This window comes from Pezoporus occidentalis, unplaced genomic scaffold, assembly GCF_034315485.1.
Source record: "Pezoporus occidentalis ecotype Australia unplaced genomic scaffold, CSIRO_AGI_Poc_V1 ctg1, whole genome shotgun sequence".
NCBI classification, from domain to species: Eukaryota; Metazoa; Chordata; class Aves; order Psittaciformes; family Psittacidae; genus Pezoporus; species Pezoporus occidentalis.
In genome coordinates this window covers 2,548,986-2,571,227 of record NW_026912778.1, presented here as the reverse complement: position 1 = coordinate 2,571,227, position 22,242 = coordinate 2,548,986, and the positions used below count along the sequence as shown (strand labels likewise).

Here is a 22,242-nt window from a genome sequence, read left to right as displayed (position 1 = left end):
ACAAAACCAAACCAATTCTATAGTGAACTATTTCTACGAAGAGTACCAGACTTATGAAATTAAAACTGCCTTACTATAGTTTAGCAGCACAACTATTCTTTTTTTGTTGTTGTTATTAAGGCTTATATTTCTTACAAAATATCTTTAGTTTAAACACAGACTTGAAAACCTTTTTGGCAGTCATGTTACTTGAGTCATCTCACTAGTGCATCATATTCTGTGAAAGAAATTACTTTTATATTTATCTGAATGGACTTCTCTGGTTTACTAGGTAATTTTTAATAAGTATAAAGACATACATAGATGTAGAAAAAATTTTAACGAGACTGTTTTTGTGGAATATTGCTTTTATAATCTTTTGAAAGTTATATTCTCATATTTTACGGGGGTATGATATAATAGGCATCACAGAAACATGGTGGGATGGCTCCTATGACTGGAGTGTTGGAATGGAAAGCTACAGGCTCTTTAGGAAAGACAGGCCTGGCAGGCGGGGAGGGGGAGTTGCCCTTTATGTTAGGGGTAGGCTGGAGAGTATGGAACTCTGTCTGGGGACAGGTGAGCAGTCCACAGAGAGTTTGTGGGTCAGGGTTAAAGGGAATATAGTTATGGGAGACATTACTGTGGGGATCTGTTACAGACCGCCTGATCAAGGAGAACCTGCTGATGAAGCACTCCATAGACAGATAGGAAAAGCCTCACGCTCGCAGGCCCTTGTTCTCATGGGTGACTTCAACCACCCTGACATCTGTTGGAAGGACAGTACGGCCCGGCACAAGCAATGCAGGAGGTTCCTCAATTGTGTGGAAGACAACTTCCTTCTGCAAGTAACAGAGGAGCCAACAAGGAGAGGTGCTATACTTGACCTCGTGCTCACCAAGACGGAAGGGCTGGTTGGAAATGTGACGCTCCAGGGCAGCCTTGGATGCAGCGATCATGAGATGCTCGAATTTGAGATCCTCAGGACAGTGAGAAGAGCATGCAGCAAACTCACTGCCCTGGACTTCAAGAGAGCAGACTTTGGCCTCTTCAGGAACCTGCTTCGGAAGGTTCCATGGGATACAGCCCTAGAGGGCAGAGGGGCCCAAGGCTGTTGGTTGATATTCAAGGATCACCTGCTGCAAGCACAGGAGTGTTGCATCCTATCTAGAAGGAAGTGCAGCAGGAGGGCCAGGAGACCTCCTTGGATGGATAAGGAGCTCCTGAGGAAAATTCTATTGAATAAAGAGGCTTATAATAAGTGGAAGCAAGGACAGGTGGCATGGGAACAGTACAGGGATGTTGTCTGAGAAGCTAGGGACCAGGTTAGGAAAGCTATGGCCCAGTTAGAATTAAACTTAGCTAGAGGTATTAAAGATAACAGGAAGGGATTCTACAGGTACATAGCAAATAAAAAACAGACTAGAGAGAATGTAGGCCCCCTCAGGAAGCTCTCAGGAGAACTGGCTACACAGGATTTGGAGAAGGCTGGGGTTCTGAATGACTTCTTTGCCTCAGTCTTCCCTGGCAAAGGCTCTGATGACACCACCCAAGTCTTGGAAGGCAGATGCAGGGACTGTGAGAATGAAGACCTTGGGCCCACTGTAGGAGAGGAACTGGTTCGAGACCATCTTAAAAATCTGAATGTGCACAAGTCCATGGGTCTTGATGAGATCCATCTGTGGGTCCTGAAGGAGCTGGTGAATGAAGTTGCGAAGCTGCTGGCCATCATATTTGAGAAGTCATGGCAGTCAGGTGAAGTTCCCGATGACTGGAAAAAGGGAAACATAACCCCCATTTTCAAGAAGGCGAAAATGGATGACCCTGGGAATTACAGACCAGTCAGTCTCACCTCTGTGCCTGGCAAAATCTTGGAGCAGATTCTCCTGGAAGGCATGCTAAGGCACATGAAAATCAACAAGGTGCTTGGTGACAGCCAGCATGGCTTCACTAAGGGGAAATCCTGCCTGACCAATTTGGTGGCCTTCTATGATGGGGCTACAGAACTGATGGACAGGGGTAGAGCAGTTGATGTTATCTACCTGGACTTGTGTAAAGCGTTCGACACTGTCCCACACGACATCCTTGTCTTTAAATTGGAGAGACATGAATGTGATGGATGGACCACTCGGTGGATAAAGAACTGGCTGGATGGCCGCACACAGAGAGTTGTGGTCAATGGCTCAATGTCCAGCTGGAGAGCAGTAACGAGTGGCGTCCCTCAGGATCGGTGTTGGGACCGGTTTTGTTCAACGTCTTTGTCGCTGACATGGACAGTGGGATTGCGTGCGCCCTCAGCAAGTTTGCCAGTGACACCAAGCTGTGTGGTTTGGTTGATACGCTGGAGGGAAGGAATGCCATCCAGAGGGACCTTGACACACTCGTGAGGTGGGCTGATGCCAACCTCATGAAGTTAACCCGTGCCAAGTGCAAGATCCTACACCTGGGTCGGAGCAATCCCAGGCACAGCTACAGGTTGGGCAGAGAAGAGATTCAGAGCAGCCCTGCGGAGAAGGACTTGGGAGTGTTGGTTGATGAGAAAATGAACATGAGCCTGCAGTGTGCGCTTGCAGCCCAGAAAGCCAACCATATCCTGGGCTGCATCAAAAGGAGCATGACCAGCAGGTCGAAGGAGGTGATCCTGCCCCTCTACTCTGCTCTTCTGTGACCTCACTTGTAGTATTGTGTGCAGTTCTGGTGTCCTCAGCATCAAAAGGACATGGAACTGTTGGAACAAGTCCAGAGAAGGCCCACGAGGATGATCAGGGGACTGGAGCACCTCCTGTATGAAGACATGCTGAGGAAGTTGGGTCTGTTCAGCCTAGAGAAGAGAAGGCTGTGTGGAGACCTCATAGCAACCTTCCAGTCTCTGAAGGGGGCCTATAGGGATGCTGGGGAGGGACTCTTCATTAGAGACTGTAGTGATAGGACAAGGTGTAACGGGTTAAAAGTTAAACAGGGGAAGTTTAGGTTGGATATAAAGGAGGAAATTCTTTCCTGTTAGGGTGGTGAGGCACTGGAATAGGTTGCCTAGAGAGGTTGTGAATGCTCCATCCTTGGCAGTGTTCAAGACCAGGTTGGATGAGGCCTTGGGTGATATGATTTAGCGTAAGGTGTCCCTGCCCACTGCAGGGGGCTGGAACTAGATGATCTTAAGGTCCTTTCCAACCTTAACGATTCTATGATTCTATGATTCTATGTCAAGAGGAAGATTTTTGATATGTCACTTGCCCATCTTTTTTATCTTGTCATAGAGCAATATTCTCTCCTAACAAAAATCTGGAAAAACATTTTGCCTTTTCATTTTTTCATTTTAATACAGATTAGCTTTTAGGTATATTTTTGGGTTTGGGTTATTTTTTGTTTTTTTTTTTTTAATTGTAGATACTTTGGGTGAACTTCCTCAGAAAAAACCCTACAACTTAGCTGACTATATGGAGCAGAGAGGATCAATCCTGCTCTGCAAAAAAGAGGTGTGTGCACAGTGCATTTTGCTCTGCTTGCCTTAAAATGGCAGAATTAAGTCATTAAAATTCAAGCCTATTTGAGATGATTACTTTCTTGTAACAAGGTCTGGAGGCAACCAGTATTGCTTCACTATGTATATCTCTATTCTTTGTAAAGACGTTCTTTTTAGACTCCTTTTTACTGTCTTAAAACATTGTTTTCAGATATTGCATATCTTTTGGCATAACATTTATATTTTGTAGGGTTTGGTAGTGGGGTTATTTGGTTTTGGTGGTTTTTTTTTGGGAGGGGGGTTGCTTTTTTTTTGCTTTTGTTTTTCTTTCAGAAATCCACATATGGGACATTGGTGTCAACGTTTGTTAGCTGAGTTAAGTGTCTTTGAGAGCTATACTCATGTATACAAGTATGCAGTGTTTTGCCGTTTCTTTCTGATGGGTGTGTAAAGATCATAGCCTGCCTTAATAACCCTTACATTGCACGTTTATCTTCCACAAAGATGGAACATGCAGGACATCGAAAGTAGTAGTTTCTTACTACTTTTTTCAAAGAAACTGAACTAGAAATTCTGTATGTAAAAATTGTTATAATGTTCTTCTATGTATTTTTTTTCTTAAAGAGTCCACTGATGAACAGTTTAGATTAACTTCCTCCGGCCCCCATCCCTGCTCGCCTTCCTGGATTTACTAATGCCAACAATGCTTTCACACTGTGTTTCTGTACTGGATCTGTCTGGGATTGTTTTTTTTCACAGCAGCTCACATACTGCCATGTTGTATATTGGTGACCAAGCCAATGTTGGGTTAGCTATTGCTGAACAGCACTTGCACAGTATCAAGGCCTTTTCTTTTCCCACTGTGTTCCCCTCAAAGCAGGAAGTTGGAAGGGGACACAGCTGGCACAGCTGACCTGAGCTAACCAAAGGGATATCCTGCACCATAGGATGTTCTGCTCAGCAATAACTGCTGTGGGAAAGGAGAAGGATGGTGGGACACTGGTGGTTAAGGCATGGCCCTGTTACATGTGATCATTTCCAGGAGGCAGCTGGGTATCTGCCTGCTGATGGAAATCAATGAATTCCTTACTGAAGTCCTTCTGAATTCTTGGGGGGGGGGGGGGGAGTTGGTGACTTATTGGGCACTGACGTGCTCAACCCACCACAGTTGCCCAGTCACAAGTCCAAAAAAAAAAAAAAAAAAGACAGTGTCAAATTTCCTAGGAGCAAATGTTTCTAAGCAGTAAAACCGAAGATGCTCGTCATTTCTTTTTTAGGTTTCCTCAAGCAGTAATGATGCTGCGTTTCAACCACATGGTATAAATGCTGCTCAGTCTATGTTACTTTTTCTAGGAGAGATCCCTGGGGAAAGTAGCAGAAAGCCATCACAGCTCTTCTCTGAAGGGAGGACTTTGAAGTAAAAGAACCCAGCAAAACAGTGTCGATCCAGTGTCTAACATGGGAATTGTATACTGTCTGGATTGTGGTATGCTAGTTTGTACCATGGATAATTGAATGACATTTTTTGTGCTGGCAACTTGACCAGGAGATAAGTTAAATTTTCTGTTTATAATGTTGTTTCATATAGCAGCATATTTAACCCCAGAGAAAGCCATATACGTCTGCTTATTGAGACCAAATCCTAACAACCTAATTTTTAACTAAGTAAAAGGAAATTTCAGTCAATAATTTAACTGAGAGTTTTGCTTATTTTGATCACTGTGGCTAAAACTCACCAGCTTGGGTTTTAAATGACAAGTGAGCAGTACTGAGGTGGTTTTGTCTGTCTGAGAACTAAGCTCGCCCTTTGTGATTTTCAGCGAGCTATATTTCAAATAAGCATTAAAAACTGTGTGAAAGGTTGTTTAAACTATGACCTTTTCAGAACTGCTGTCACCGTGATGCACGTTTCCTGCTCTTGGTGACATTGGGCAACACATTTGGCAGAATAGAGGGTTGCCTGCTGCGCTGCAATTGAAAAACAATCAACCATTTGAATAACGGTCCATGTATCTGAGGCAAATGTGTCATTTCCCACTTTGTTTGCCACTGGTTTGGTGTTAAACAAATAATAAACATTTTTCAGAACACAAAGATAGCATGTGAGAAAGAAAAACTCCGTAAGTGCTAGGTACAGCAAAGGATTTAATTAAAAGTAATGAGTTGCTGGCTTGAAACTGCTCAAGGATGTCAGTCTATACTTACATGTAAAGCCAGCAGTGATTTTTATTCCAGATATGTTCAGCTTCTAGTTTCAGACTTATGTATATTTTGTATTCTGCTATATAAGGCAAGTAGCATGTCCTTAGCCCATATCTAATGGCTACAGGTCAGCTATGAGGAGGATGATCAAAGATCACCTCCTAGCACTGCAGGAGACTTTGGTGTGCTTTCTTGGTTCCCAGGAGTGTGTGAACATCCCTGGCCAGGCCAGTAATGTCTCCTGTAGGAACCTGCAGAGCCCTGGGCCGCTGGGTTTGCATGCAAGACCTTGCTGCCTGGGCCAGAGCATTGTCCAGCAGCACTTCGGTGGTGAAATCGATTTGGGTTCAGGCAGGAATCTGAACAGAGCGCTGCTCGGAAGGAAAGACAGTAGTGGAGCTGTCGTGGCCATTTATTATGTTCTGAAAGCGAAGCAAGGGCTTAATAGCTTTGCGGGTGAGTGAAGAAAGTTTATAGAGGCGGGATCCACAGAAGGCCTCTTTAATGGTGGGAGGAGCGAGCTGGCCACCTGCTGAGTCCCCAGCCGCGGCTGCCCTGGGTGGCCGGGGGTAGAGCGAAGGGTGAAGCCCGCGGTGCGCTGTCGGCGGGGAGGGGTAAGCGGCGGCTCTGGGCCGTGGTGCAAGGTAGGTGCCTTGTGAGGAGGGGATGCTCTTGTATGGTGCCGGTTGTGTTCTCGTTTCTTTGCCTTTACTCATGTGGTGTTTCTGATCCCTGTCTTCGATTAGATTCAAGCGGAGGAGGTGTGATTTGATTTTTTTTTTCTGAGGGAGCTAAATTCTGTGGAGTTTGCTCAAGATAGCTGCAAAATACTGGTAAAAGGATTCACATGGGCCAAGTTGCGAAGGCATTCCTGACCAACAAGTAACATTGTTTTGGGAGGTTTCAGCATTTCAGATTAATAGCTGGGTATGCAGTGCTTAGAAATCTTCTTGGTATTACAGGGGGTTTCTTTTCCTTTTGCTTGCTGTGGTTTTGCATAGTTATCCCTTTAGGAGTATGTCACTTTCTCATTTTTTCCCCGTAATTTACCTTTACAAGACCATGAGAAAGTCACTTTATTTGAATACACAATACAAGCATCTGTTAAGTGCATTTAGCCTGAATTTTAAGGTAAACTCAGCCAAAACGAGCAGTTGTAACATATGTGTCTGTTAGTCCTCACTGATAAATGTTGAGCATACCACATTTCAGTCAAATTCTAAGAAGGTGCAAATTTTTGCAGTACTTGAAGTCCTCCTGCAAAGGCAGGGGTCTTTTTTTGTGTGTAAGCATGGGGGAGTTGGGTAAGGAAGGACAGGACAGGACAGTACAAGACCCAGCCAAAAAACTGTATGCGCAGGCCAAGTGAGCTGTTGGGCTCCAGGTTACTTGGCTGATGCTGAAAGAAAACCATGGGAGATGAAACTAATGACCGGCCAGCCATGTGTAATACCGTTCCTAAGGTGGAAGCAGGGCTGCGAGGTGGAAAATGGAAGTGGCTGAGGGCAGTGTGTTGTAGGTGCTTATGCTGCCCCTGCACTGGTGTGATGCTTGCTCTAGTTTGTGTTTTTTCTTTACTCTCCCATCTTTGAACTACTAGAGTTGCTGATACAACCTTCTGGTTTGGCTCTGACTCTAAGAAACTTTGAGGAGATCCAAATTGTTTCTTTCAATGACAGCTAGGGCTATCAGAGTTATGGCAGAGAGTACATGAGAAGGAATTGCTTGACAGAGCTGCTAAGAGGAGCTCTTTCTGGTGTGTAAGTGGGAACAGCTCACTCTTGTTTTATCTTTATCTTCTTCAGAACAAGTTTGCACTTCTGCTCTTGAAAGCCTCCTGGGAGGAAGAACAGTATGTTAACAGAAGCTTATTTTTGTCCTTTTTTTTTTTTTTTTTTAAATTTTTAAGCGGTCTTGCTGTACAACTATTTTACACGCTAAAATCATTAGAAAATATTGATTCAAGTAACTCTTACATTGTTTTATCGCTGTGCAATTATTATCTTGAACTTCGTTAATTGTAATCTTTGTGATTTAGAACTGTCCAAGCCAGCAGAGTCCCTCAGACTTACTCATCTATAATTCTGTGTACTGCTGAAAAATTCTTCACATGATCAGCCTTTTGTGAATACTCTTCCACCTTTATGAATGGGGATCTATTTCAGGTGGCATTTCTCTATTTTACTCATAATCACTGTATTCAAATGCTATGGCCGTGTTTGAATTGCTGCTATAATGATTTTCCTTCTGGTGAAGGACTGTTATTTTAAGATTTTTGTCTTCCATTATGTTTTTTTCTTCATACCTGTCATGACAGATTTTGCTTCTTTCTTGTGTATAAAATTTAATTAGACAAACAAGTGGAAAGACAAGGGAGACTTCTGAGTTAATCTTGCTTTCAAAAGGATGTGAGATTGGATTATTTTTTGAGGCTGAGTCTTTGAAAGTTAAGGTTTCAAAGGTGACTTCTGGAGCTCTGGGGGGGGGGAAGTACATTTCCTTCTACTTTTATGGGCTTCATGTTGTACTTAGTGATATGAAAGACTATTTAAAATTGTAAATTTTACAAAATTTACAAAATTTTACAAAATTGTCAATTTTAAATATAATCATTAAGGGTAAGTCAGTCACAGAAAAAGAAAAGTGAGTAAGCATGGAGCATGCATTTATATTTTTGTCACTTTAAGAGTTAGCAAGAAATACTTATGTCTTTTTATGTAATTTATAGAAGACATGCATTAAATTACTTTGCTTGTAAATCCATGAACATGACCATGAGTGGGATTTCTCTTCATCAATACCCTACCCTAGGTGACCATGTTCCAGACATGTCTCTTCAGCAAAATTTATGAAATAGAAATGCCTGGTAGTGTCCTAACCTGGCTAGAGGTGGCTAACCTGGTTAGAGTTTGGAATACAGATAATACAGTTTTAACAACTGACTACTACATTATCTGTTACAATATAGGCTCACACAACAGGCAAACCAAAGATGTTTTGTGTGGTTTAAAATCAAGGCATGTGTTATGGTAAGCCACTCTAATACCATATTTAGAGAATACATTGGTCAGGAGAGTTCAAAATCCAGAAGCTCTTTAGCTTATTGAGATACATGCTGTTAATCACCTGGGGAACTTTATTTTTGTTATATTGAGGAATTTGTAAATAATGTTTGTTTACTTTCAAATAATTCACTCTTTAAGTATTCCTCACCAAAATATAAAATGTGAAATTACTGGAGCAGCTCATATACTAAGAGTTCTGGGTAATGGCTAGCACAGATTTAGTGTCATGTTCAGTCAGGGTAATTACAAGCTGTTCTTGCTAGCAATATCAAAATTTGTCAAAGAACTGCTGTTAAAATACTACAACTTAAAAAAAAAGTCTAGATCTTTAATATTTATGAGCTGAGGTCATGCTCACATGCTCAGTGTTAATGCCCTATCAGTGTTAATGCTAAGTGGTGATCAATCTTCTTTTCCTCTTCTTTTTTTTTTTTTTTTCCCCTCCCTTTCTCTCCACTGCTCTTCCTGAGATATTTCTGCTTCATGTGAAATTTAAGGCTACACTGAACACTTAACATTAGGATTACAGATTACAGTCTTGGTTGGGCCTTTTATATACAGTATATTGAAAAAAAAAATACAGCTGTGTAATTGGAATTGTCATTTACAAACATTTAAATAAAAAGGGGGTGAGGGAGAACGGGACTGTTGACCTCTGAAGTCAGCATCAGTAACTTCTACAAAAGATCTAGATGTCTTGTCTAAAAAAATATTTGCTGCTTTGTTTTAGGTAACACACAGGGCCAGCTGGCCAATGTGGTGATTCATACTCTTGTGAATTTCCTGTTTCCATATATAATGTTTCTCTAAACAGATTAGTCAAAGGACAAAGTGTATATTTCTGTGAGCCTTTTGCATGCTAAAACATGCACTTAATCTCCAAGTGTAAACGATGCAATTATGACCTAAAACTAGCTCCGCTCTGGGTGCTGTTGAACTGGTCTTCGGCTGGGAAATGTGTATGAGGAGTCCTAACTGACAGCTTGAAACTGTATTTATTAAAGTTTATCTTAAAAGCAAAAAAAAATAATATTTGCTTTCTCTGTTTTTTAAAATTAAAGTCTTTTCTTTTTGTTTGTTCTTTCATTTTATGTCTGTTTGGATTTTAAGTTCCAAAGATTCTGAAAAAAACCCTGTGTGACTGCTTTCTTTCTCTGTTTTAGGCATAATACATTTTTAATGCTTTTTCTTGAAGTATAGGTTTTTGCTTTCTTTCTTCTTTTTTTTTAACTTAAGGCTATGATAATTTAAATGCTTCCAGGCTTACTTTTAAACTGAAGAAAGTTTGTTTTTTTTTTTTTTTATTTTTATAGTACTATAGATCCTCTCAGAATGCATATGTATTACACCTTTATGGCTGAAAATCCAGAGGTCATAGCTAATATGGGTACACAGTTTCGTATTGTGTTATGGCGCTTGACATGCAGTCTTACTTATCATCACATAAGCAATACCAATTGAATTACTGGAAAAAATTAGCATACATGTGTAGATTATTTTTTGTCTTGATTTACTTGTTCTCAGTTTCTTTTAATATTGAATGTGCTGGTCTGCTTATCTACTAAATTACTGAATTATGTCCACATTTAGGAACCTAAGTGCCTTTTGGACTAGTTTATTTTCTAAATTGAATACTTAGGTAGAAGACCTGCCTTCAGAAAAACTTGGTGTTATTCAATTTTACAACTTGGAAGGAGGTGGTGGTCTTCTGAATAGTTGCTGAATCCTAAGCAATTTTGTCCCTGGAGGCTTATCTATACTGGCATTAAAACCAGAAAAAAACTCTAAAACCCAACAAACCCAAACAAACCTTCCGCTATCACTCTATCAAAAGTATACCTTCTTCAATAATAATTCCAAGAAGGAACAGTAATGGTGTCGATCTCCTGCAAGTCACTGAAAGAGAAGGAACTTCATGAATGGTTTGCAAGTCACAACCCATATGGGTTTAAAAGATGGTTTGTTTGGTAATGACAAGATTCCTGTAGCTTTGTACCAAAATAGAAACATTACTGATGTTGTTGTATCGTTGTACTTGGGTCAAATGTTTTGCATTTTTTTCAACTCTGACAACAGAATGCTAATGCTTTTTATCCATAGCAAATAAATCAGTGCCCCTTAGTAAGGCTACTCTAAACATCTGTTATCTCCTCTGTTTTACTGACTTATCCCTCTGTAAATTAGAAGTCTTGTTCCAATATTTCATTAATAATTCCTGAGAAGTCTAAAGAGGAAATGTAAGTATCTGGGGGAAAATTTCTGTCAGTAATACTTAAAATAGCTCTTTGCAGTTGTTTCTTTATTATGCAATTGAAGTGCTATATCACTTACTCAGATGAAAGAAAAAAAATTAATCCAACGTGACTGCTTGTTCCCCATACTTTTTGCTAATTTGATTTGGTCCTCTACAGTAAAGTTAAATTTTGACTTAACTGATAAAAAATCAATCCGTGCTATTACATAAAACCTTGTTTTCTGTTGATAGTCTTAAAATCTCTAGATTTGTGTCACTAGCTTACTAAAAGAAAAAGTTTTACTTATGTCTAAATGCATTTATTTTTATCTCAGTGTAGCTATTTAATATTTATTGGTTTGCTTACATATTCAGAATTGGGTGCACTTTTAGTTCAAACTGATATCAAAGTTTTATGTTTATGAACATTTTATCACCTCATTTGAAATGGCATGGATTTTATTTTTTTCTGAGTAATCTGATAACCACTAGTTTATGGACTTTTTAAGAAAAAACATTTAAACTTTTTTATTAAATCTGATTAAGAATAGTTGAAAAGCTGCCTAGCTGCCCCTTTTCATCAAATACATTAGAAGTTCTGCAAGTTCCTAAATTAAAAATGGCACAAACCAGTGCTTGTTAAACATACTGAAGGCATTAAAAGTAACTGAACTTAGGCAAAGAGTCTGAAGAAAGAATCTTCTCTCTGTTGAAGCCAGTTCAAATTTTACTCTAGACTTCAATTGAAGGAATTACATATGCAGTGATATATCAAATATATATATTGTTTTTGAATAGTTAATGGTTTAAAATGAAGACATTTATAAAACATTTCATAACAAAGTAATATAGTTTTTCATTATGGCAAAAATCTTGCTTGCTTATTGATGTATATGATGGGTATATGTTGATGTATTGATATTTTAAATGTCAATATATATTAGACAAATCATTCTCATCATTTTTCCTCATCTGAAAGTAGCTGTTTTGCATTCAGGCATCAGATTCAATTATAGTACTAATATGGAAGTCCCAAGTGAAGCCTTAAATTGGTTTCTACTTTCAAAGCGATACACAGCAGGATGCATTGTGGAGTCACCAAACACCTCTCAGTAATTCAGAGCAGTTGTCAGATTGAGGTCTTTATCTTCCAATTCAGAAAGCAGAAATAATGATGATTTATGAGCTTTGGCCTCAAACTGCAACAGTTGTATAACTTCAGAGAAGTCCTGAAATTATGTAGTAACCTGTGCTGTTAAGTACTCTTGGACATTGCGAGACTTAATTTGAGGTTAGTGGTAGTAGAAGGAAATTGGATTTACATTCATTTCTGTCAGTTAATGTCTGTTGCTTGTATATCATGTTGATATACTGGCACAAGGAGTGGTATTTTAAAAAACCCGTTTCAAGTCAGTTTGGTGCATGAGCAGTTAAACCCCACCATCAGCCTGGTCTGTACTCTTACATGTGTATAAAAATCATGGTAGTGTAGTTACATCAGGTATAAAACACCCGAGCTGAATCTGTAGTCCTTTCAACCTTGTGCTCAAATTGTTATAAATAATATACTGAAAGCATTTGTCATATTAGAGGGACAAATTTCATGGTCTTGTGCTTTCTGTAGTGTATTTGTCTATAAAAAATTTATGCTGTATGAGAAAGCAAAGAATGAAAGCACTGTTGTCTAAGGTCTAACAGACCTGTAGGCTTAAGAAAAAGTGAGAAGAATTTACTTCTGCCATTGAAGCCACAAACAGATTCTCAATGGTTAGAAGCAATATGCGTCAAGCTATGGTACTGACACATTAGCTCTTCAAGAAATGAATGTAATACTACCAAATTACGCATTACCATTTGTTCATGATATTTTTTACGGGGTAGCCACGTGTCATTCAGCTAGGTTGTGAGGAAAAGTATTGCAAGGAATTAGAATGCTAGGTGTACATAATATTTGGGGATCAAGTTCTTCTTTGTTCTGAAAGTTAGAAGTGTACAGCAAGAGAATAAAGTGAGGTAACTATGAAGGGCACTGTCAATTCCCACATTTGTAGGCATTATACTTATTTTAGGACACAGTTATGATATTGGAACACTTATGTAATTGAAGTTTTGGTAATTGCAATTGAGATTCTGTTGTGGGTTTTATGATAGTGTGGTGTTGATGTGGTGTTTGATGGTGTGTTTTTCAGGTATTTCTTTTTTTTTTCACTTGTCGTACCCTTTCCCTCAACAAGAATTTAATGTAGAGTTAGTTCAGTGTCAGCCAAGATGTAAACTGAGGATATACCATGGAAATACTCCATGCTCACTTAACTTCCCCCTGCATTTAAATATCTGCTACTGACCTCAGCACTTATTTTATATGGTGGCAGCAGCAGAGAGAGGATATAAAGTGGATAAATGGCTTTGGTAGCCTAATGTAGATGATCTGTTTCCATGTTCTAGGAGCAGAAGGAACTGGGATTTGTGGCCAGCAGAAGCTCCTTTACCTCTACTGTAGTTCTCTTAAATCTCTGCTTGTTATCCAAATCCCACTTGTCTCATTGAAACACAAGAGGCTCGTTTGACTCCTAGCCAACATTCACTTGATATGTCAATCCTGCTTTTCCACCATGCTCTGTTCCCTGAAATGTCATTGTCTTGCCACCCACAGAGGTTTTTTTTTGTTTTGTTTTGTTTTTTTGTTTGTTTGTTTGTTTTTTTTCACTTCTTCCTTCTCTCTAGTTAGTCTTGTGTATCAGTCTAAGTGTATGAGTGCCTGTCAGAAATCAAGGAGCATCGGGAGGGCACTCTTAGTCATATGGATTAGTTTTAGGTAGTCCTGTGGGGAGACAAGAGTTGAACTCAATCATCCTTAGGGGTCCCTTCCAATTGAATATATTCTGTGATCTAAATTCTGGAGGATGCACTGTTCTATTACATGCAGTAGCATAGCTGTCCTAAAGTGACAAGCTTCAATATCCATTTAAAAAGACATGATTTATTATGTTTTTTTAGTGGAAAGTAAATCTTGTTAATAGATGTTGCTCTTAATTACAGTTAGTCTAAGACATGAAAATGATCACCAGTGTGCCCAGTCATGTTAACGAGATTAAATCTGTTTCTTTTCAAACTGACCTATGTTAAGCATTAGTCAAGGATGTAACAGAATATATTCTCAACTCATTTACATTATACAATACTATTTGTATCTTGCATGCAGTTAAACAAAATGCATCTAATATATCAATTTTTTTTTGTTTTTTTGGTGTATATTTTTTTTTAGGGTTTATGGGTCAAGATGGCCATTTTGGATCATGTGAGAACAAGTACTGCGGCTTGGGTAGGCACTGCGTTGTGAATGGGGAGACGGGCCAAGCTGAGTGCGTGTGCATGGAGCACTGCAGACCGCATTACAAGCCTGTGTGCGGTTCTGATGGAGAATTCTATGAAAACCATTGCGAAGTGCACAGGGCTGCTTGTCTGAAAAAGCAAAAGGTCACCATTGTACACAATGAAGATTGCTTCTTCAAAGGTAAGCCCAGCTGAACAATACCTGGAATATTGCTATCAGCATGTGTTTTCAAGCAGCTCAGTTAAAGCTCTGTAGAGCCTGCACTGAGTGTTCAGTGAATAAATGACTTGGTAAACACAGTAAGTATCTTTCTCCAGAGATATCTTATGGATTTTTTTTTTTTTTTCCCCTTTTTATCTGTACTCAGTGCTCTGGGCAATCACCTCTTTTTAACCTGAACAATCCAGTTGTCTCTTGGAAATTAATCCGCAGCAGCTTGTCTTAAGAATGTGGCTCTGTTGACCTCATTCATCTGAATGTACTTACAGTCCCAAAGCCCGAAGGATATTAATCTCTGTTACATGAAAAACAGATTCAGATTTCAGAGGGGTTCTGTAAGGCTGCAGGACCTGCTCCTGTATTTGGCACTGAAGTTGGTATACCAGCAGTTTGTTCATGGCTAAATGTGTCTTCCTTGCTTTGAATTTGGACAATGAAGAGTGTACATGGGTGTTTGCTGAAGCATGCAAGTTTAGCTACTTTTTAATCTTCTGAATGCTGAGAGATGCTAACCTGAATGCTGGGAGATACACCTTCTGTTAAGCATGTTATTGACTAAAGATGTCAACAATTGCTGCTTGCTCTTTTTTTTATGCACTTTGAGCACACCTTTCAGGTTTCTGGAACTCTGCCAATACACAGCCTGATTAAGCATACTTGGACAGATTTGCAGCATGTTTGTACTGGTTAAAAGTGGCAGATGGCTTTGGGGGCGGTGGTGGTGAGGAAATGTTTTTAAATAAGGGCATTTTTGATGAGTCTACCTAGGGGTTGAATTAATTCATATTCTTTTTAGACTGTTCTATTTTTGTTAACATTATGTTGTAGGTATAGTTGCGTTCTCACTCATAGCAACTAATAGCTACTACCACCACAGAAAGAAGTCTAGTGAGATATTTCCATTAAATGAATTCACTTTTGTAGGGAATACTGATTTAAATTACAATATTCCACTTAAATTTTAATCTGAATTTTCAAAATTGGATTCTTGTATAAGGTTGTTCAGATGAAACTAATTAAAAAAAAATCAAAGGTGAATTTTTCACTACATTTATGATTGAGAAATTATCATTTTAATGAAAAGTTGGTGGTCTTTTAATCAAATCCAAATATCCCAGGTCATGTACAAATGCAAGTATCTTTATTATTATGAAGGGATTTGTAGTAGAACAATGGAATAGGAGGGGTTGAGGGAGGCACAGGGAACCCCCCCAAAAGCCAACTTTAGTCAAGAACTCAAGAAAAAAATATAATGTATGCACAACTGGACTTTATGTAATTTTTTTCTTCCTGAGTAAATGGGGTGACTGCCAAGGTGAAGTGTCTTTCCTCCTTTGCCTACTTCAATTGACGTGTTAAGCTCAGCAACTTTGAAACATATTAAGGGACAGGGATTCATAGATTAGAGAGAGGGGATGGAAATCTTGTAAAGGGGAATGCACTTGTAAGTAATAGTGAAAGTTTAAATTTGTTCAAAACTAAATGTGGACCCTATATAAAATTGATACATGATCACAATATATAGTCTAATAGGTAGTGTTCTGAGGTAGTGGAAAATTAAAATTTAAGAGTATAGTATATGGGGCTTGTGCAACAACAGCAAAACATGACTGCTTCTGTCCTGTGTCTTAACAATCACAATCTCTTAAAAAAAACCTTTTTTGATGATACAGTACTCAGAACAAATGACAGTAACAAATACTAAAATGTTTAGATTTATGGAGCTGATTTCAGTTCTTCAGTGTGCTGTATACAATACAAATAAGCTTTGAGCATGTTTGTGAAAAACTGTAGTGTTTTTGTTTTGTTTTTTTTTTCTGAGGGGGGGAAATGTAGTGAGATCTAATCACTGAAATGGAAAGTGAGACAGTATTTTAGCAAGAACCCCATCACTCTCGGGGGTGTCAGAAGGGCATTGCCACATGTCCTCCTTGTTAGCTTAGCTGGCATCCTCCAGCACGAGTGATTGATTTCATGTCAATGAGCTGCTTCTGAGACCAGAAAGATCAAATAAAGATCTTGCGTTCAGAAAAAAAATATTAAGAGCATTTTTTTTTTTAGTCTTTCACAGAATTCTTTGTTAAAAGCTAGTCTGAAATGGGGTGGGGAAGGAGGGGAAAGAGGTTTGTCATGCCTGCAAGATTCTGTTACATGATATGGTAGTCACTGATAACAATGACTATATGATGATTGCAATTAAATGCTGATTTCTGGTGTATTGCTAATCTGGTGGGGTTTTTGTTTGGTTGGTTTAATTTTTTGTTTTTTTTTTTTTTGTTTTATCTGTTGTTTTATATTTATCAAGATCATGCTTTGGGTTTTTTTAGTTTCAGATCTTCATACAGGGTGATATTTTTCCTTTTTCTTCTGGGGGGAGGTGGAAGAATATTTCTTCATGCATAAATTTTAGGTTTTAGACATAATGGTGGTCTTGAGCTGAAATCAGAGAAGCTGAGAAATACACTTTATTTAAAGAAGTAAGAGTACCAGAAAACACTTCAGTATTCTGTGTCTGGAGAATAAAATTTTATAAACAGATGTTCCATATACCTGATTAAAATTACAATAGCAGCTAAGTAGCTATAATTATTTAAGTAATACATCTTGTAAAGGAATAATTTATAGTTTATCTCAAACATCATGAGGTCTACTTAATGATTTGAAAATTGCCCTTTTAAACACTTACTTGATGAGTGGAGTTAAAGGATTGACTTGCTAAATGGAAGATATCTTTGATTTATATATGAAAACTATTAACACCACTGGGAAAAGTGTGTGTTGCCGAAGTTCAGTGTGAAACAGCATAGACAAAAAGCATCAAATCCTTCACAAAAAGTAAGGTCTGAAACATTTGATAAATGTGTTTTGAGGTACTGAAAGCTACCTATGTCAAAGCTGTACTTTCCTGATAGGCTTTTTTTCTAAGCTGAAACTTCAGGTTCTTGTCCCATTGTAGGCTGAAAGGTGGTGCAGGTAAACTTGGAACAGTTAATACACAAATTATTTTTCCTATTCCTGTGAGTGACATGGGCACACCCAGGTTCATTGTACTCCTTCCTTTTACATTGTCACTAGCTGCCTTTATTTCCTCACACTGACTTAAATAATTTTTCCCAATTATGTGTGAACACAGGCATAAAACAGTAAGTTAAGTGAAAAGTTTAAATTATCCCTTTCTTTTCCTGATGATTGGGCTATTATGCAAACTGTACATTTTAGACATAGATCAGGATAATGGCCATCCTAAATTAGGAGTTACTTTTTCTTCACTCTTCCTGCATTTTTTTCTATCAGTCACTTATTGGTATTTCATGATGTCTTGCATTGGACACTGAATGATTTTTCGTTATGGCTTGATTAGATGTCGGCTATGACCCTTTGAGTTACTCAATAAGCTGTCTCAATTTCTTCTGGCGTAGAGGCAAAATGTATTGTGCAGGGAAGTTAATTACTTCTAGATCAATAGAAAAGAGGATTATATTGAAAGGGTTTTCTATACCAGACCCTGTTCTCCACCTGTAAAGTCCAGTCTCCTGTGACTCGATGTTAGTGAATTTAAGTTCCACAATCCCTTTCAGAGGTGCTCTCAGGCCTTAATGGTCTAGAAATGTTTTCAAATATTTAAGTTTATTTTAAGAACATAAAAGGCCTCTTTAGGAACTACTTTGTCATCTGAGGAACTTTCTGTGTAAGACTGATCTCAAATTATTTTTTTCACCTGCTAGGAGAAGGAAAGAATGGGGAACGGAACAGCTGGCTGGCTGCTAGCAGCCTGTGGCTTTATTAGTTTTTAATTCCTGAACAGAATACAGAAGAAGATGTTCTGGTTTCAAGAAAAGAGAAAGCAAAGGAAAAGAAATGATGGAGTGAAGGTAAAGAGCAAGTATTTCAAGGAGAAAAAAAGGGATAAATAAGTGCCAGGATGGTGAATTCAGTGGTAGGAAGAAGAGGAAATGTAAATTACGAACTAAAGAAAATACTGCTGACAGAAATCAAAGTTCAAAGCTTAGATTACCCATTAGATGACAGTCTGAGCTTGGAAGTCTAATATGTTGATGCCGTCTTCTTTTGGCACCGCTTTTGTTGCCTTGCTGACTATGTAATTCTCTGGCTAGGTGGCCTCTGCATGCTCTCTGCTTCCAGTGTTGTGGCTGTTCTCAAGCCATACACTCTTGCATTTCAAAGCAGCTTATTGTTTAATATGAGAAAAGAAATCCAACCATGTGGCTAACACTATGCTTGGTACTTTTGTATAATCCCTTTCTGGTTTCAGTAGTCATAGGTTTAACAAGCCCCAGAGGGTGGCAATTCAAATGGAGTGGAATTGCTTTACCTGCAGCACTATCTTCATTCTGTGAAGTGGCGCTGTGAAATTAATGGGTTTGTGCTGAGTTTAAAGGTCTGGAGGCATTATTATTTTTTGTCTTGTAAAAAGTTCAGTTGGACTCTTCTGTAGGACATTGTACTTGATGGTGAATGCCTCATACTGAAGGTCAAATAAGCTTCAGATATATTTTCATGTATGTGTCAACTTCAGTTATTTCATTTTCCTAAATCCAGGCCAGTAAATCTAAATAAGAGATTAAAACTTCCCCATGACAAAATTAATCTTATATTTTTTTTCACCCTGAGCTTCTTGTACATTTTACATTAAATCTAATTCTACACAGTGATATACCAAATCATTATTACAAACTCTAATTTACCAGAAATCCTCAGGAATGTAATACATACTTCTATGTACTATGAGTTTTATAGACTATTTCTGGAATAAACCTTACTTCAAATATAAGCTTTTTACTCATAAGTAATTTCCATGATATCTGTATCATATTATTTTGATTCTCTATTTTTGTCTCACTTTCCATTTGGTGAACCTTTTAATTTGTTAAACGGTCTGAGCATCAGATTTCTTACTACTATTGCTAAAATCTCTAGATTTCTGAAGACTGCTATAATACTTGCTTTTCAGTCTGTTCCCAAAAGAGAAAGTAGAAACGTAGGTAGGAGAGTTTGCTGCTGATACAAAGTTTTTTAGGGCAATGTGGATAAGAGCTGACTATGAACAATTTCAAAAGGGGTATGGGAAAACTGGAAAAAGTTCAGAAGACGGCAGCAAGTGATAAGTACTAACTGGCTTAGAAGGGATATGAAGGAGACTTACAGAATCATCAGGGCATGCTGAGGATGTGTATGAGTAAACAGCTTTGTATTCCAGTAAAAATGGAAAATTAGCAAATAAGTTTTGGTGTTTGTTTTGTACACAGCAGTTCTCATGAGTAAAAGCAACATAGGATTTCACAAGCAAACTTTGCAAATCCTTAGAGGGAAAGGCTGTCAGCTTTTTCTTTTGAAAGAAGCCTGAAGTGAGTTGAAATGAACCAAATCCTAAATCACAGAAAGTAACTAGAACACTGGTTTAGCCTCTCCAGTGACTGCAACAGAATTAGGTTGAAAATTTTTTGGGGGTTTCTTTTGGTTATTTTTGTATTGCGATTTGTGGCCTAGGTGAGTGTGGTCTTAGGCTGGTTCCTAAAATATTGAAACATTCATTTAGAAGCACTGACATTTACTTAATCTCATTTGGTGTTCAGATACTTCAAAAGAATGCATATAGTCTCTGTTATCAATTTCACTTGAGAATATATTTAATCTGGTCTTAAATCTTGTACACTCATAATTTAATGTTGATCGTTAGGCAGTCTTTCAAAATAAAATGTTAATCACATTTGGGTGCAGTATTTTCACTACAAAATATTTTTTTCCTGAAGATGTCTTTGCTTTTTTTCTCTGGTTTCTTTATTTAAGTCCTTAAAACCATCATTATTAACTCTATGGGAAAACTTGAATTCCTGCAGATAGCATGCACCCTTAAGGTTGCTACTAATAAACTCTCAAGCTTCAACTATCACACCAGATGTATATTTAACATAAACTGGATTATTAAAAGAAATATGAAAATTCTTTCAGAACTCTATCACAAGAATAGGAATAAGAAAGATTCTGCTTGATCTTAAAACATGTTTGGTAGAGCATAGGAATTATTTGACTAATACTAGGAATTCAGCCCACGACCTGCATATGTTCACTTTAGTGCAACACAATTTAAAATTAATTTCTTAAGTATGAGTTAATGCAGGGATTGTATATGTTTTTACCTATTAACATTAGTAATTACACATTGACAAGAGTGTTAAGGCAGGTTTATATTCTGCTTCTTTCAGCACTTTGTTGGAAAGAGATGCTCTAACCAATGGAAAACTGGTTCTTTTTATTGCCCATGAAAAACACAACCTAAATTTTAGCACTGTTCCTCTCATCCGCCGTCCCCACCTGATTAATTTTCTTAAGCTGCATTGCTCACAAGATTTGGAAGACTGTCATTTTTCCTCAAACATCTGTGGAAGATTTGTCACAAAATTACCCACAATTATCTTAAATAATGCAAACTAACGGGTGCAAGGCCTACGTATTTAATATCAGCTACTGAATCTTCAAGAGTAAAGTTGAGTGCAAGATACCTATCAGAACATGCATATCACGTTTGATTTAAAAAACTAAACGTTCAATGTACCCTCCATTTGCTGCTGTTGGTGATGTACTGCTTTGGAACTAAAGCAAAGAACTCTTCTCTCTTCCTCTCCCTTTGAATTAAATCCATACTTCTAAAATGTAGGATGGGGCAATGACAAGCCTCGAACACATTATAGGGGGTTTTCTTGACTGTCTAAAGACATACTGCAAATACATCTCATTTTCAGTAGCTGGAGCAGTCCCAATCTTTGTATATTAATTCCTTCAACACTGGAATAAATGTGTTAATAAGCTCTAACCTATTATGTGTTCTGCATTCATAAAGTGATGACGAATTGGTGTTCTCCAGTTAATCGCTGTACAAAACTTAATGAAGTTTAAAAATGCTTCTAGGGGTGTCACTGATGTTTGTTACCCCACAAAGAAGTGGAACTATGGACATAATGGATTTTCACTGATAGAAGAATTGAATTTTATTTTTTTTTTCTGCTTCCAGTAATGATGTTGAATCTGCTCAGAGGAGCTGCATTTATACTGAAAGCTGCATTGTAAAGTCTTATGAAGTCACTGAATTAGACAATCAACATTTTAAATGCAGGTGTGATTACCCAGGTTGTCTGTTTTCTTAGTGTACCAGGCAACTCATTGACTGTTTGTGATAGTATACTTAGAGACTGTATGAGCTTCAGGAATTTGAATGAAGCTACATTTAGTGCTTTACGTTTTGTTGAGGTGTTTTGTGTCTTTGTTTCCTGCCCTATCCCCCTCTCCCCCTTCTCCAAGTAAATTGGAAAGAATGCTGAAAGGTAGAAAAAATAGTTTTAGTGATACATTTTTTTTTTTCCCCTTGGCTTAAACTGGAGATACTGTGTTTGCGTGAGCAGTTTCACAAATGCTTACAACTCCTACCTATTTGCCAAACATAGTACGATAGTTCTTCCAAATCGGTATACCTGTATAATATATACTAGAAAAAGAAAGAACCTTGAGACCTCTTTCATGAGGTTTGCTTATGTTGCTTATTCTTGCTCTAATTTATTCTTAGACATGGTGGTTTTTGTACATTGAATGAAGTGCCTTGTTCGCTTTCTTTTACCATAACAATTACTGCATAAAGTTCAGGTTTTCAGTTCAATTTGCATTTGATTGAATAGTACAACAGTAGTTATTTCTAAGTGTTTATTTATAGAAGCAGATGATGTGCAGCTATCTGTTT

The 22,242-nt window shown here is 38.1% G+C and overlaps 1 protein-coding gene across 4 annotated transcripts in view; it reads left to right on the top strand.

The window, feature by feature from the left end:
- FSTL5 (follistatin like 5) overlaps window positions 1-22,242 on the top strand; it is a 329,565-nt gene that overhangs the window by 90,659 nt on the left and 216,664 nt on the right. For all 4 annotated transcript variants that reach the window (XM_062610785.1, XM_062610698.1, XM_062610855.1 and 1 more), the window contains exon 4: window positions 14,205-14,453. In XM_062610785.1, the coding sequence (XP_062466769.1) occupies window positions 14,205-14,453 (249 nt within the window). The remainder of the gene's footprint in view (window positions 1-14,204; window positions 14,454-22,242) is intronic.